General features: G+C 43.9%; 1 protein-coding gene across 1 annotated transcript in view; it reads right to left on the reverse strand.

The window, feature by feature from the left end:
- Positions 1 to 16,509, reverse strand: part of b4galnt4a (beta-1,4-N-acetyl-galactosaminyl transferase 4a) — a 117,688-nt gene that overhangs the window by 29,751 nt on the left and 71,428 nt on the right. The window contains exons 4-7 of the mRNA XM_079278291.1: positions 13,032 to 13,127; positions 11,984 to 12,074; positions 10,455 to 10,555; positions 3,926 to 3,993 (exon numbers count right to left, since the gene is read on the reverse strand). Coding sequence (XP_079134417.1) covers positions 3,926 to 3,993; positions 10,455 to 10,555; positions 11,984 to 12,074; positions 13,032 to 13,127 — 356 coding nt within the window. The remainder of the gene's footprint in view (positions 1 to 3,925; positions 3,994 to 10,454; positions 10,556 to 11,983; positions 12,075 to 13,031; positions 13,128 to 16,509) is intronic.

Genomic DNA, 16,509 nt, shown 5'->3' on the forward strand with positions numbered 1-16,509 from the left:
TGTAATGGTGTGTGAGGGATGGATGTCGCACAGTGCAGCAGAGGAAACGCCCGGATGACGAACACACTGCCTTTGCCTCGGGATGTTTCAATAAAGTCATCAGATGCAGAGAGGAATTTCAAATGTCACGGCATTCCACAAACAAATGCACATTAATGCACAGACGTATATGCATTTGCTTACGTGCCCAAAAAACAAACATCTTCTCTCACGCACGCCCACACAGAAACATCAAAGTAGATTTCGCTGAATTATCTTAACCAAGACTTTTATGAAATGATGGTGGAATCATGAAGAGCTTTACACATCAGGGTAGGACATATAAAAACAGATTTTGAGAGATGGTAGGGAGCAACAATGGGTGTGTATGTGTGGGGTGATAAATATCACAGTGTCTCAGTGGGGTAGAGAGCACACAGCGGAGGCATGTTCTCTGCAACAGTTCTCCTTGAGTGGGCAATTGTATTACTGACAGCACGGACAGACTGTGGGAAGCTATGCTGCAGTTAAAATACTTAAATAAAGCTATATGTACGCACACACATGTATTGCAGGTAAATGTCCTGCATAAAGTACATTATTTTATTTGAATATGATTATTGACGCATCAATGACTTTAATGGTGCAGCTGATAAATGCTCATTTTAATTACAATATATGCTGCTAGGCAGCTTGATGAATTTCCCCCGGGGAAACAATGGAGTCTTATCTTAACGTATGACAAAACATCATCATCATTTATTTTCTGATCATCATTAATCGAAATCTGCAAAGTAACTAGAAATTAAAGGTGTTAAAAAAATGCAATGGAGTAAAAAGCACAATATTGGCCTCTGAAGTGTAGTGGAGTAGAGGTATAAAGTAGTGGAAATACTCAAGTAAAGTACAAGTACTTCAAAATTAAAGTAAAGGGTTCGGGTTACCTGAGTAAATGTACTTAGTTACTTTCCACCACAACTTCCTCCACTGAGCGGTGTGTTTAATGTCCCTGCCGCATTCTGCCTGCACACTTGGTTGCTTTGTTCTTGTTATTGTCGGAGAACGCGAGACACTTGTCAGACAGGAGGAGAAAACAGAAAAAAGCTTTCAGCTGCCTCCTCCTCATCATCTCTCTTCTTCGTCTACTTAGTCTACTGAGTCTTTTGTCATATCTCGTTGCTCCCTTGTAGTCTGGTGTGCCTTCTGTGCTCACCAGGACGAGTTAGTCCCACGCACAGACAAACACCCGCCAACAGGTCCTGGTCTGCCTTCAGTCCCTTCTGGCATTGATGGATTGTCATTCATTACATTATGGTGTGCCAATGTGGGGTTTTTTTCAAAAGGGGAGGAAGAAAGTTCAATATAGGCATGTTTTTTTTTAAAAGCAGTGACATTTGTTTTGTGGTTTTATAAATCGTAATAATCCCTCTCAGAATGATACGTAAACAGTGATGAGACCTTGACACATGATGAGACATCGGCGCGATGCAGTGAGTCTGACTGAATTAACAGCAACATCAAATTAAAGCAAAGAATATGATGTATGCCATAAGACACTCTCGCTGAATGTCTTCCATAGATTGGAATTGCAGTCTTCCTTGCATGATGTTGGTCACCGCTATATTGATGTAAAATGACTACATGCACGATTGTCTTGCACGATACCATTTGTATTTTAACGTATGGGTAAAACTCCACAAGTAACATGTTCTGATATTAAGCAATCTATTTCGTTAATATTATTTTAAAACTCTTCTGTAAAAATAAAAACACATGAGACAAATGGTCTGTGGGATGAGGAAGATCAGGGCCTTTGGCCCGTGTGAGTGTGTTGTGTTATATCAGTAAAATGTACGATAACTAGTACCAACTTGGGCTTCACAGTTCTCTATTATTCCCCAAATGTAGGTCATGTATATCACTCATAAGTTCAGTCAAGATCACAAAGTCTTTAGCGCCACTCAGATCATCAGCTGATGTTCCGGAGCGCCAAATTCACTGTCACCAACTAGAGAGGTCCATTAATGCTGCTGGTGATGCTGATGCTGATGATGCCATCACTGCATTGCAACCTGATTCATGAGCAAATAAACGATTAAAGCGTTTCACTGTTTCTATGACGCATTACACGTTTCAATGTATATTTCATCATCTAGTATGTTATCACGCGTGCACTCTAGTTTTACTTCTTGTCCTACCGGCATGCGATGGCTTTCGGTTTGGGTTGTGCTCACTAGTATCCTTCATCGACTTTAAGCAGAATTGTATCACGATGCTACGATCACATTATGTAACTGTCCTACAGATGAATGAAGTAGTTGAAAGTCAAACAAAATCTGTTTTTGATGCTTTGTTTTGCACACAACACAGTGTTGGTGTCATATGTTGCGTCACAGTGGACAGTTCATTGCCTGCATGTGATTTCGTATCAACCTGTGTATGTCGTGATACATCTCGATATTATGTTCTGAAAATGTACCACCTTTTACGTGGATGTCCGATCAGTGTTGATGGCAAATATAGTCGATTGAATACATTGTTCTGTATTCCTCTACTTTATTGGCAGAGAAAGCTGAGTTTGCAGCTGCAAAATGAGTTCTTCTTTCTCCATCCAGCGTCGTCATGTGACGCGACAGTGATGTAGTCGGATGCAAGGAAGAACCACAGGAGGTTTTTTTCAGCTTGGATTTCTCGTCTCCACCTCTGGGTAGCCAGGAGGCTTGCATGCTCTACATTGTGGAAATAAAGTGGAATCTAATCAGAACATCCTTGTTTTCTTTGCTTGTATTGCAAACGAGCTGTGACATGGATACATTTTACAGTTTTGGCTGACTTGGATATCCAGCCGTGTTTATTTGAGCCATAGTATATGGACGAAGTAATGCACACAGAGAGAGACAGAGAGACAGAGAGAGACAGAGAGAGCGAGAGCGAGAGACAGAGAGAGAGAGAGACAGAGAGAGAGAGAGAGAGAGAGAGAGAGAGACAGAGAGAGAGAGACAGAGAGAGAGAGAGGTGCAAGATGATACATAGTATGTGCGGCAGGGACCTTGAACGTTAGAAGCTCGCACGCTGATTTGACCAGTTCTTGTACTTGTCTCGTCAGTCGACCATGATAAGAATGTCTCACACTGAAAGTGACTTTGTTTCCATCACCCAAAGCTTACAGCATTTGAAAGAGTTTTTTCTTTGTCTTCATTGTGTGTGTTCATCATCCAACTTGCACCGTTTAGAAGTGCTAAAATATTCTGAACTTTCACTAAAAATAATTAAAGCCAGCACTCTACATCTTCATCCAATCGGGCAAATGAAAAGAAGCGCCATTCTTTAGGAGTTCTTCTCTTGCTGCATAATAACATCAACTTAACAATGACTGTAGAGGCAAACTGACTGCAGATCAGTGCTCATATTAAAGGGTGCTTTTACGCGAGCAGCTCCCAGCAGTTGGGGAGAGAGATGTGGGGAACCTGAGAGGAGCTGATAGGAAAATACGTTCTCATCTTACAATTAGAGAGAGAGGCATTTCAACTGTAATGGTCCTCAGCACTCTGACACCTGATGAGACTATTCCAGATATGTTAATGCATACATACATGGAAGTGCACACCTGCACACAGAAGAGACACAACCACCTGCTTGAGCAATCAATTTCCTCCTTCTTATGAGCAGTAAAAGCCCTCTGAAGCAATTATGTTGTAAAAGAGGCTGCAGATCGACATGAATTGACTCTACACCGGGCATGATCGGTGCAAACTGCCTCTCAAGAGTTAGAGGGACACTTTCAGTAACAACCACACGACCAGTCCTAAAAGGAGCTCCAGTGGTGGTGTGTATTTGTGAAGCGTATTGTTCGATGCTAGCAGGGCCTCCGTTGGGGCTCTGTGCTGGCTTGAGAGTGTATTAACTGAGCCGTTAAGAAACGTGCGCAGTTGTCACAGGTACTTACTGCACAGACTTGGAGGACTGGGACCTGAACTTGCTGAACTCGCCTGGAGCTGTCCACTCGGTACCCAGCTGAAACACACAAGACAGGAGACACAGATCAGAGCGAGTGTGAGAGAGCAGGGAATAAGAGCAGCGTAAGAAACAAAGCACAGATTGCAACTGCAGAGTATTCACGCTGACAAAAATCCATTTTAGAAATATAAAAACCCCAACTTTATGATTTCTAGGCACCGATTGGAAGGATCGTGTCTGTAAATAGGTAGGATGGTGGTTATGATAGCACAGAAAATGAAGAGTAAATTGGAAAAACAAAATAATATGCCCAGAAGCAACAGGGGGAGTCAATCAGGAGGCTAGTCCTGAGCACAAATGGCTATAAAGAGACAGCAAATCAGAAATAGTCATTCCCTGCCAATGCTGAGACTAAGAAGCCGGCTCATCAGACGCTTGGGGCTCCGGCTTCAGCCCTGCGGTCGAATCAGTGCCCATTCATTTCCTCAGCAAGCCAACGCGGCTAATTAGGGCCCCTGCTGCTGCTGATCCATAATGAAAGAATAACACTAAGATCATAGTGGGCATGCCTTTAATTGTTTGTGCTGGCCACACTTCAGGGCTTGAAACTGGTCTGAAAACATTGTGGCGCGTTGTGTTAACACATCACAAGAGCCTTTCAGCTTGTAAATAGCTGCTGATCCTCACTCTGGGTACCACGATGTTTTCACGGAGAGCAGCTGAGCACAATCACGCACACCTACAACACAATGACACACGTGAACACACACATGTGAAATGGCAATTATACAACTGCACCTCTGAGCGTGTTTGCTGGCATGAGAAGAGAACCACGATGGTAAGAAAACCTCAAAAAAAGCAGGCAGTAATGTCGGCCCTAAACCAACCAGGCCCCCGGCTGTGCCAAAGCCTCCGAGAGCCTCTGTGAAGCAGTTGGCAGGAGAGGAGGACACAATGTGCGCTACTGTGCCTTCACTCCGATGCCCACAGCCTGCTGCTGCCGGAGTACATTTCCACAGCAACAGTTACCTCACATATTCCTCCTCCGGCACCGGAGGAATGCTGGACGTTAAAATGACTGGGAGAGAATATTCAAATGAAAGCGTGTGCTCGGTAGCAGATTAAGCTCATTTACTAAACTTACATATGCGATGGAAACTTTTCTTTAAAATCAATACACATTTATTCAATAAATTATACTTCTGAGCTTCTGAGGACTGAGATTTTCAACTTCTACATTGCCTGACACAAGCTATTTTTAAACATCCTCATTCATAATGGTACATACAAAGCTGCGACACCTTTTCCCAGCTCAATATACTGCAAATGATGTTTCAGAAGGTTCTGAATTCATAAAGCAGCTCATGAACATTTCCTGCACGCCTATCCATTTCCTTCACATGAATCATCTGTTCAAACAATCTCCTTCCACAGGCTTTTAGATCCTCCAGATTCTTTTGAGAAAAAGCTGTAAATTGAGGATTTTAAAAACATGCAGCTTCACACAAAAGGAGAAAAGCATCGGTGTCAAGGAGCAAATTTGCCAAAATGAAAGGTTGCATGTCTCTTTTCTTCCTCGTCGGTTGGTCTATCAGCCGTGTGTGAACAATGGCAGGATCAAAGTCAATGTCACAATGACAAAACACACGCAGCGCCTCAGCTTTCCCATGAGAGCGGCAGATGTTCTCCAAGGGACGCGTGCACATGCCGTATAGACATGAGAAATACACACGTGTGCGCACAGAAAAGATGTCTCGCTGAACGATGAGTCATTGCTTATTGAGAGCACCATCTCCTCACCAGAGTAAGAGGGGGGGGGGAGTCATGAGGGGCCATGACACATTTTACATTTTAAAACACACCCCCTCACCGGCATATTGTCTTATTGTGTTGCTACTTCAGAAGTCTCCTCAGAGCATTAAGGCAGGGAACTTGGGGACTACACTTCTCAAACAACAAAGCAGACAAACAACCCAGACACACACACACACACACACACACACACACACACACACACACACACCAGCCGTGCTCTAGCATAACCTCTCTCACACGGACACAAACACTGTGTCTGTGTGAAGCTCACCCACATATGCAGGCGCCTCGAGAAAACTAATTTCAGACGCCCACTGGCCCTGAAACACCGAAGAATGAAACACAACACAGGGTCAAGAAATCTAAGAAAAATGAGTGTGTACTGGAGCTATGGAGACATTACTCCTCTCTCGGTCAACTTCTTCTCTATACCCTCTTTTTTCTCTCCAAATGTGAAGAGAGAAGTAATAGAAAAAGAGCTGACCTGTGATATAATATTTTATATAATATATAATATAATATATAAAATATATACATGTGTTTTCTTTCTCTTGTCGTGTCTCGTCTTCACTCTGTATTTCAATTGAACTTGGACTCCCAACGTTTTTGTGTGAGAGGCGAGAGGCCTGCATACAGTTGCTTTCATGCATTCATTCATGAAGAAACCTGACATTTCTAGAAATGCACGAGAGAAGAATGGTGGCATTCTTCTTGTTGCAATAATGGCCACACTCCATTTAAGCTGTGTCCATGCCATGACCCTGGCATTGTACATGGTGGGTCCCTAGTAAACCCCAATGGAACGAACCCATTATTTACACCCATGTTTTTCTTGCCATTTAAGTAAAAATGTCCTCAATGAGAAAGGTCTATTGGAACCGGTAAAGTCTGCAACTTACTCAATTAAATAAAAGGGCAGTTATTCCACAGCGCAACTTAAAAAAGAGCAGTGTATAGGATTAAGGAGGATTTAACGGCAGAAATGGAATATAATATTCATAACTATGTTTTCATTGGTGTATAATTATGTTAAACTAAGAATGATTGTGCAATTTGCAACCTCCCCACTATGCCACTAAGTTTTACACGATGCTCCTTTAAAAAAATATATACTGGAAAAAAAAGAATATTGGCCCATTTTTGAGATCTACAGGACATATTTATTAGTAGTGTGTTCTGTACACAGTGTGTAGTTTATTGAGAGGGGACACCCATTAACTGTTCCACCAGCGAACTACATGCCGGGTACAGGTCGCTCTCTCCCTCGCTCACCACAGCACATGCAAGAACAGACGCAAAGACAGAGTTCACAGATCTACCGTACATATGTCTTCGTAATGTTCTCTACGACCGCTACTTCGTTGATAAATCATCTTTGGACTGCACTGCTCGTGACCTCTGGGTGCACTCGTCGTGGGCACATTTGTGTGCCCACGTGGGATCATGTATAGAGTGTTCATGAGAAGGAAGTGTGTTTAGAAAGGAAGTGGGTTTAGAAAGTTGTTTTTCCCCCTCCCTCGAGGCAGACACTGATTCTCATTCACTTTGGCGTAACATCAATCTGCAGATACTTCAAACTGGCTTGAGTCTGATGATCCATCACAATTATCCTCATGTCTGTTTTTATTGTTGTCAAAGTTACATGATCAATGGCTGCTGTTACAGCTGTTAGAGTCGTGTGAATCAAACGTTTTGCAAACACTAATGTAACTGGAAGAAGAATAAAAGTGAAAAGTGAAAAGGCTGTGATGGATTGCCTATTTAAAAGTGTCATCTCGGGGGAATCCATTTTCCACCCTGAATGTTTATTCCTTGATGCAAAGATTTTGGAAATTTCAACTCCATTCTATGCTTTGTCATGGTTTTTCAATCCAAAGTGTGCTATTTGTTATTTTTAGACAGATGTTGTTACCTGCCAATAAAGAATCTGAAAAACACCAGAACGGATCGTTTCACGGCAGACATTCTGATTTGTCACAGCAGGCAAAGCACAAGCTCTACTAATTACATTAACGACGGCTTCTTTCTGTTGACAGCGTGACAAAGAGCAAGCACGCACAATAGTAGAACCCTGAAAGTCATGAAGAAAAAGTATTATTTACGTATGAGTCACACCTGTCATTTTCTTTCTGTGACGTGTCAAAATGTCTTTGGTGGAAATAAAGGGCCGATAGAAAACTATATTATTATTATACACTGTTATATATCCATAAACTAGGGTGACCCGAGCAGTCAATATGGGAAAGGGTCTGTTTAGTTTTTTACATGTTTGGTTTTCAGATGTTCATTTTGGAGCAAAATTCTTATATATTAAGAAAAAGTAATTTCATGAATAACCTTAATTCCCTTTCAGTTGCTAAACACAGTTCAGTGTCTTAATCTTGGGTCATAATATAGGTTATTTAATAGTTGCTGTTTCCAGTTACAGCCTTGTCTATCTGACAATGAGCAGCTAATGTTGCTGGTGAGTCTCACATTGATTCCACTTCCCTGACCCAGTTTCCTGTGCGTCCCATATGCGTATCTCTTTGTGAACTAGACAAGACAGGTTTCATATCACATATGACATACATCAGTGCTGTCATGTGTCTGCACAAACACACAGACATGAGCACTACACCGGTGCATGAAAACACACACGCATCAAATTGCACACACATGCTCTGTGCTACTCATGAGGCTCTCTCAATTTCAGACCAGCTGGTCTGGTTCTGGGGAAAGCTCTGCGGGAGCCGTCGGACATTCTGATTGAAGGAAAATCTCGTTACAGATTAGCTGACGGCAAAAAAAAATATGATTAATGCCAAGGCGGGATAATGGGTGATCCTCTTATTGAGTACATTTGTGTGCCCACAGATTTTAGATATTAGAAACCACTCAGGGTCCGTGTTCTTCAACAGGATGTGTTTGAAGGTAACTGCCAGGATGAAAGGGCCTCGATAGAGAACGTTTCTATGTCTGCATATATGTGTGTTTTTTGTGGTGTGTGTGAGAAAGACATGAATTGACCTCTGTAGATGATGTCGTCTTTTTATTAGGATGTCCTGCGAGGAATCGGGAGATATCAATCACATTCGAAAGCTAGCCACGAAATGCTGACAGGAGTCTCCACGGAAAACGCCATGGACACACTTCAGCACCCTGCTTCTCGTCCTACCACAGCTAGATGTCTCATGGCAGCACATTCCATATATAGTTCACGATTGAGGATGATGCTGTGACCACTGACATTAAGTAAAAATCCTTCAACATACAATGTGTATTTTAGGAGCAGTGAGTCAGGTTATAAAAAGAGCAGGAATAGCAGCCATTAGAATGAGCAATGATAGTGGGAGGTTGGTTCCCTAACTTTCCCCTAACGTTGGTGGGAGGTTGGTTTCCGAACATTCCCCTCACATTAGTGGGAGGTTGGTTTCCTAACTTTGACAGTAAGCCTTCTTTTCAGATTGGCAAAGCACTGCATCATCTGATTTTGGCATATAACCTGTGATGTGCCAGGACATAAGTATAGTTAATATATATAACACAAACTCATAATAGTTGTGCAAAATGTAAATCATATTTCAGGTTCTGAATCCAAAAATAACAACATCTTTCTTCTCTTTTTACCCACTCAAACTCATGCAGCCAGATGGGTCACATAACGAGCAACACAGCGGAGAGTGAGATTCCTATCTGTGAAACACAATGTGTCTCTGAAGACGAGAGGGGGCAGCGGGGCCTGTCAGCCAGTGGCAGGATGAGTGATCCCTGGCCATAGCATCGATCCCCTGCCATTAACGAGATGATATTTCTCCACAGCTAAATGTCACATCAATATCGCGGCCAGCTAATTAATCTCAGCTCCCATGGAATCTGGTGACATCTCACATCCTGTTGGAATAAAGATAAAGCCGGACTTTTACTCTTAACACATAATTGCCCAGAGCACTCATACGGTGCGGTTCAAACACTGCTCGGCCCTTATGCTTCCTTTCCTTCTTACACAGTTGAGAAGGTTTAGCTGGAAAACTTTCTCAGTGAAGGCAGTAGCAGCACAGCTTGACTTATATTCGATTGCGGGCAGAGGGTACTTCAATGACAGATGGAAAAAGGAAACCATTTTTCACAGGCTGTTCGACAGGAGGATTTAAGAGTCCTGTATTCTGAGCTGCGTGCTGGAGGTGAGCGATAGCCTGCGTGCTAGGGTGGTGACATGAGGTGAGCGGGTGATTACTAAACACAAACAAGGTCAGATTGCTCAGTGTCCCACCCATTGCTTTAAGGTCGAGCTACTAGCTTTTAACCCTTACGATCCCATTAATCACTAAAGAATGTTTTCCCATATCCACTATGTTGCTGTGTGCATGATTGTGCATAAAAAGAAGGGAATCCATTCGATGCCATGTTAGCCTGAATAACATATCAGATAATAAAGTTACTCTAATGATAAGGGTTTGACTTCCCAGAGGTATTTAATATATAAAGTGTTTTTTTGCTATTTAAGTCATGACATTGAGGAGCTACTTAGGCCCCGGGTGATTTAGTTTCTTCCTGCTCTAAAAGCTTGCTGCTAAGCAATATTTGTTAAAGCCAGGGACTGTACTTTGTGAAAGCGCTGAGAATCACAAAGCATAAAATAGTCTGAACTCTTGATTTTTAGTGGAGTGACTCTCTCTGTGGTTCAGATATTATGCAAGAATGCAGCACAGCGTGGCGCTCACCTGTCCTACATAGACCAGCAGTCTGGCGTTGAGAGGACTCTCATCAGGACTCAGCCAGAACTCAGAGTTATCATCAGACGATACCGAGAACTGGAAATCACCTGGAGGGGAAAAACATGATCAAAGTGTGCGTTGGCGGAAGTAGACATGCATGATCCCAGATGATAGTGAGTGTAATCGAAATGAACATCTGTGCACAGATCTAAAAGGGCAGCCAGTATAGTTATTTAATTAAGATCGTCTTTAAGTACAAAAGCAGATAATCAGGATACTTGCCGATTATGCACAAGATGTCAATTGTGTCTGGCAAAACTATCAATAGTAGGAGCTACAGAAAGCTAATTTCCTCTCATCTGATGCTGATGAAGAATACAGACTGTGGCCAGACTTTCAAACCAAATGACGCCGCGGTGTTACCTCCGGCCCCCTGCTGTGTCGACCCATTGAACGACGCGATGCCAACTGTGTGTCCTTCCTGCCCTTTGTTTCCACTTGTAATCACATTACGTCTGGTCATAGTCTTCCCTTGTTTTCTAGTATTTACATACAGTCTAAACACTGCTCTGGCTCCCTGGATAAAATTATTTTTCATTTGTTCCGGGTCAACTCACCGGCACACGTCTACTCTGTGTCTGCACGTTCACCGGTATGTCGGCATGCTTTATTATTAAACTCACAACACCACAGCAACTTCTGAACTGGGCTTGAATGGTTTCTTCAACAATGCACACCTCAAGCTGATGCCTGCGACACTTTGTTTTTAATGTCAGTGTGACTTTGCAGTTGTTTGTTTGTAACAGTATGTATATAGAACAAATCAATATTCTATTACAGTGTGAAAGAATTCTCCAAAGAGACACATCTACTACATAAACTACATACTAAATGCAAACGTTTCCGGTTGATATCCAAGTGTAACTCACATATGAATTATACTTGTGTGCGAGTAAATCAGAATGATAAAAGAGCCACTGCACTCAGGGCCTATGGGTGCAGGTCATGACAGTGACACTGAGCAGGTTTTATAGTCTGTAATCTGGATAACCTCGAAGCATTTCTATGCGGCTAACTCAGGTTATTTAACACTCAATCAAACTACAATAGCATGTAAAAGGTTGCGTCTGGCGGCGTGAGGTGAAGGGCACTTGTTCGAGTGCTTCCTGTAGATAGTGTGACTTTTGAGCAGTCAGCTGGAGAGAGCCATAACACCGGCAAACGCTACATAAGAGACTGAAATGAAGGTTAATCTAATTAATAAATTCATTGTGTGAGGGCACTTGGGTGTTCAGGCTTTTTCAGTTCCTATAGCAACTGGACTCTAGGGTAGGTCTATGAGGGTCCTGCAATGAGGTTTAGCTGTGAGATCCTTGGCATTACGCCCAAAGAAAAATGTGAATATTCACGATATCAGTGGCCCTCAAGAGCTCGGATTGAGAGGGCTGTGGTAATTGTCTACTCTTGTAAAGGACACATGCTCCAAGGCCCTCCAGACTCAGAGGAAGGACTCGCTAATAAGACGAGCTAGTTACCATCTCTGTAAGGGTGAAGGAAGCCAAATATTCTCAGGCCATAGTTCTTCCACTTGGGAGCAACTGCCAGCTTCTTCAGTGTGGTTCTGGTCTGCAGAGAGAAACAGACATGAATTCAGATTATAGATGAAGCAGTTGTTGGGTTATTACAACAATAAATAAGAATCAATATCATATTTTACATGAGTGAACCATACCCTCCAACTGACAATTCAATTGTGGCGTTTTCCACTAAGTCATTGAGTTAACTTTAGATTAGTTCGGTTAGAGCCCTATGATGTCGTGGAACTGAATCAAAAAATTTAATCAGCTATAAAATGCAGAATATCATGGAATTTGCTGAAATATGGGTGCAACTTCTGAAAACCAGGGTTTTCCCTTCCATGTCTAGCATTTAGCAGAGCCACGAAGCCGAATAAAAAGAAAAATACTGCGCGCTATGTTTTGGTTTCATTTAAGGGAACGCTGCTTCTCTCCTATGCGCTCCTCCACACACAGTCATGTCGAAGAGGCCCTCTGAGACGGCTGGCAGAGTTCACGTTACACAACTTTAATCCTGATTTTCCACTCGCCGGTAGTTTTTGGAGCTTCCGTAACAAAAGCACCAGATCAGAGACAAACTGGCTCGACGCTCGCTGTTCAAAGACGCAAACCGGGGAGCTACAGCCAATGAGAACGCAAGACATGCGCTGAAGGAAAACTTGTGGGATGGGTTAGTCATCCAAAAAACTGAGGAATTCCCCACTAACAGCTACATTTGGAGCACTTTATTGTCCATCAAATTCATTGATATTGATTTAAATTTGAATATTTTCTTCTAAACTATTATAATTGTATTGATCCACCACATGATTATACACTTTTTCTGATGAGAAAATGAATTTGAATCGTGAAATATGGGAACAAAATAAAATGGATTTCCTCGGGCCCTGATCGAATTAGTGACAATTCATCAACAAAATCGACAGAGAGAAGTAGGCTTGTCATTTCTAGCTGGTGACTACCTCTGTTTGAAGATAGAAATCCGTTGTCTGCTGCTGTTACTTACGTGAGGGTAGTGAGGGAAGTGCAGGTTCTTTCTGAGTTGGGCTATAGAGGAGCCACACCAGTCCTCAAACACATGCAGGTTGGCCTGGCCCTTATACTGCCAACACACAATCACACAGAGAGAGAGAGAGAGACAGAGACAGAGACAGAGAGAGAGAGAGAGAGAGAGAGAGAGAGAGAGAGAGAGAGAGAGAGAGAGAGAGAGAAACGGGTTAGCATCACATTAGCTATAAAACAGGCAGGTTATGCTTCAGTACTCCAGCTACTGGAGGTCCCATCCTGACAGCAAAACTGCCATTTGCACTGGTTCCAGTCGATATAGTTTTGCGCTCAAATGTATATTATCTCTGATGCCTCTCCACCGTGCAGGGAGAAATGACTTCTTGGTGAAACATATGATTGCAGCGTGAAGTTTCCAATGTTCTCACTGTCCTGACTGAGAGAAGGTGACAGAGAGCTCGTCAGGAGCATCCGGTGGGGGGGGGGGGGGGGGGGGGGGGGGGGGGGTGATGTGAACTGAGAATGTCTGGAGCAGTTTGTCAGAGCTCATCCCCTGCGCATAGTCTGACATTTGTCTGAATTACACAGGGAACTCACAGGACACAGAAAGGACAGATGGTAAAACCAGTCTGCCTTGGGTTTAGCTTCCTCACACACACACACACACACGGTTCTGCTCATACACGAGAAGAGGTGACACTCCGATGACTCGCGTGTCACGCTGCTTTGGCAGTGGAGTGTATTGTGTTACATACAATGTAAAGAAAAAAAAGAAAGAGGACTGTGTTTCACATCCAGAAACACTCACCACAAACACATTTTGTGGTTCAGAAAGGGAGACACGCACCATTAAGCACGGCATGGGGGTGAGAGAAGCGGCTGCATGTGCAGACACATGTTTGCACATTTGCACACATGCACAACGCAGCCAGCAGTATGCGTCAAGCCGTAGGGGGTCGTCTCAGGGAGTTAATGAACTGAAAACTCTTAACTTTTCATACGAGACGATCAACCAACTGTACCAACACACGTATGCCTTCTTTCATGCGTGACAGCAGTCCCAGCAGGATGCCGCCATAATGCCGCCATAGATATTTAGAACATCACACAGAGCTTGAGAATGAGACCATGCAGTAGGGTGGCCTGGTTGGATCAAAGCAGAAGCTAGCTGGGTAAAGATAGCCAGTTCTGCCTGTAGAGCAGCCGCCTGCTGTAAAGTCAACAAGTGTGAGCTGTCAAACCAATCAATCAGCAAAGTGAGAGTGACCTCGTGACAAAAAAATAAATAAACCCACACACACAGAGCCGCAAAGCATGTTGTGCTTTCATCAGAGGGATTAGAGGGGTGAGACGGGGAAACCTTTCAGGGTAAACACCTCTACATGTCTGCAGGAAGACGTTGATGCTCCTGCAGTATCACACGGGCATGCTAACAGATGGCCCGGCTCTAAGTGGTCCTTTACGTTTACCTCCCGCCTCTGTATGGTCAACTAAGTGCCCCCGCGCACTGACAGCAGCACGGCCATTACAGCTCATGCATTAACCATGATGTATTTTTGTTGAGCAAACAATGTCAGCTCACAGCAGTGCGACTCCTGATTTTAGTTCTTAGATTTCCGCGTGCATGTTTTTTTGTCTTCTCTTTTCTTTTGTCCTGCAGAAAGACCGACGCCAATGAAAAACAGAAAGAGGGGGAAACGGTTGATTTTGCTGGGTCGACAGATTCAAATCAGAGGGGGGAAAAAAAAAGATGAGCGAGAATGTCTAATGTTTCAAAAAGGAGTGGCGGAGAGGGGGAATCATGGCGAGGTTAGAGAGATGTTGCTAGTCCCTGTGTAAATATGCCTTATGTAAAGCTTCTAATAGATTTCCTCTGGGTTTTAAAAGTAAACCTTCCTCGGCCTGGCCCCTCTCCTCACCCCTAGTGTTGTCAAATAGCAATAATAGGGCAGCTTTAACCGTCTCTAATTATTCACACACGCACCCCTGTGTAGCCCTGGAGAGGCCACAGGCTGTAAAGTCAGCTCTCTGCTCGGGGCTGCTTGTGTATAATTGATTCTATTTTGTGGGTGACAGCGCTGCGAGAGCGCTGTCTGTGCTCTGGCCTCAACACGATGTGGAATGAAGCAAGAGGGGAGTTGTTTTGTTTTATTCATCCTCAAACTCACCCTGTTATCCCCGTGCTTCCCTGACTGCTAAACCTTCCCTCGCTCATGTTATGTCATTTGACTGTTTCCCAGTGAGTGCTGCTTCGGTCTCTGTCTCTCTCAAAGCCTTCAGAGCCACTATCCCTAATGTCTCCTATTCCCTCTGACCTCTCTATTTCTGCCTCTCCATCCCTCCGTCTGCGTGCTGTCGATTGCTCGACTCTGTCTTTTAGTTTCCCTGAGCTCAGCTGTCGGCTGTCAGTTGCCTTCTCTCTCTATCTGGTTTTTTTGTTTTGATTCCTCGTTTAGGAGCGTGGGTTTAAAGTGCCGCTCACATTAACAATTTGTATAGAGATGCTGAATTTCGTGCTTGTGTGGGTGTTTTTTTTGGAGGGGGGTTACTTGGTTGCATGTGTGTGTTGTGTAGAGACATGCTTGATTGTGCTGTAGCAGGTTTTGTCTTCCCAAACGACATCGTTTTTAACAACCATGACAGCTCACATTCCCTTTCGTAAATTGGCTGAAGAAGAGACAGAACGACTGCTGCGGCCTTTCTTTCCTTCTTCCTTCCCTCTCATTTGATGCATGACATGATGCATTTGCAATTTTTTGCATATTGCATTTGCATGACAAGCTCTCCCAGCTGCAGGTGCCCGACTCCACCTGCAAGTGGATCACAGACTTCCTGTCCGACAGGAAGCAGCGCGTGAAGCTGGGAAAGCATGTCTCAGCCTCCAGGACCATCAGCACCGGTTCCCCCCCCAAGGCTGCGTTCTTTCCCCTCTGCTCTTCTCCCTGTACACCAACAGCTGCACCTCCAGTCACCAGTCAGTCAAGCTCCTGAAGTTCGTGGATGACACCACCCTCATTGGACTCATCTCTGGTGGGGATGAGTCCGCCTACAGGTGGGAGACTGACCATCTGGTGACCTGGTCTGAACAACCGAGAGCTCAACGCTCTAAAGACAGTGGAGATGGTTGTGGATTTTAGGGAGAATGCAGCCCCACCAGCCCTCATCACTGTGGGTGACTCCCCCGTCGACGTGGTGGAGTCCTTCCGCTTCCTGGGCTCCATCATATCCCAGGACCTCAAGTGGGAGCTGAACATCAGCTCCATCACCAAGAAGGCTCAGCAGAGGATGTACTTCCTGAGGCAGCTGCAGAAATTCAACCTGCTAAAGACAATGATGGTGCATTTCTACAGAGCCATCATTGAGTCCATCCTCTGCTCCTCCATCACGGTCTGGTACGCTGCAGCCACCGCCAAGGACAAGGGCAGACTGCAGCGCATCATTCGCTCTGCCGAGAAGGTGATTGGCTGCAATCTGCCGTC

This window comes from Melanostigma gelatinosum, assembly GCF_949748355.1.
Source record: "Melanostigma gelatinosum genome assembly, chromosome: 1".
NCBI lineage: Eukaryota > Metazoa > Chordata > Actinopteri > Perciformes > Zoarcidae > Melanostigma > Melanostigma gelatinosum.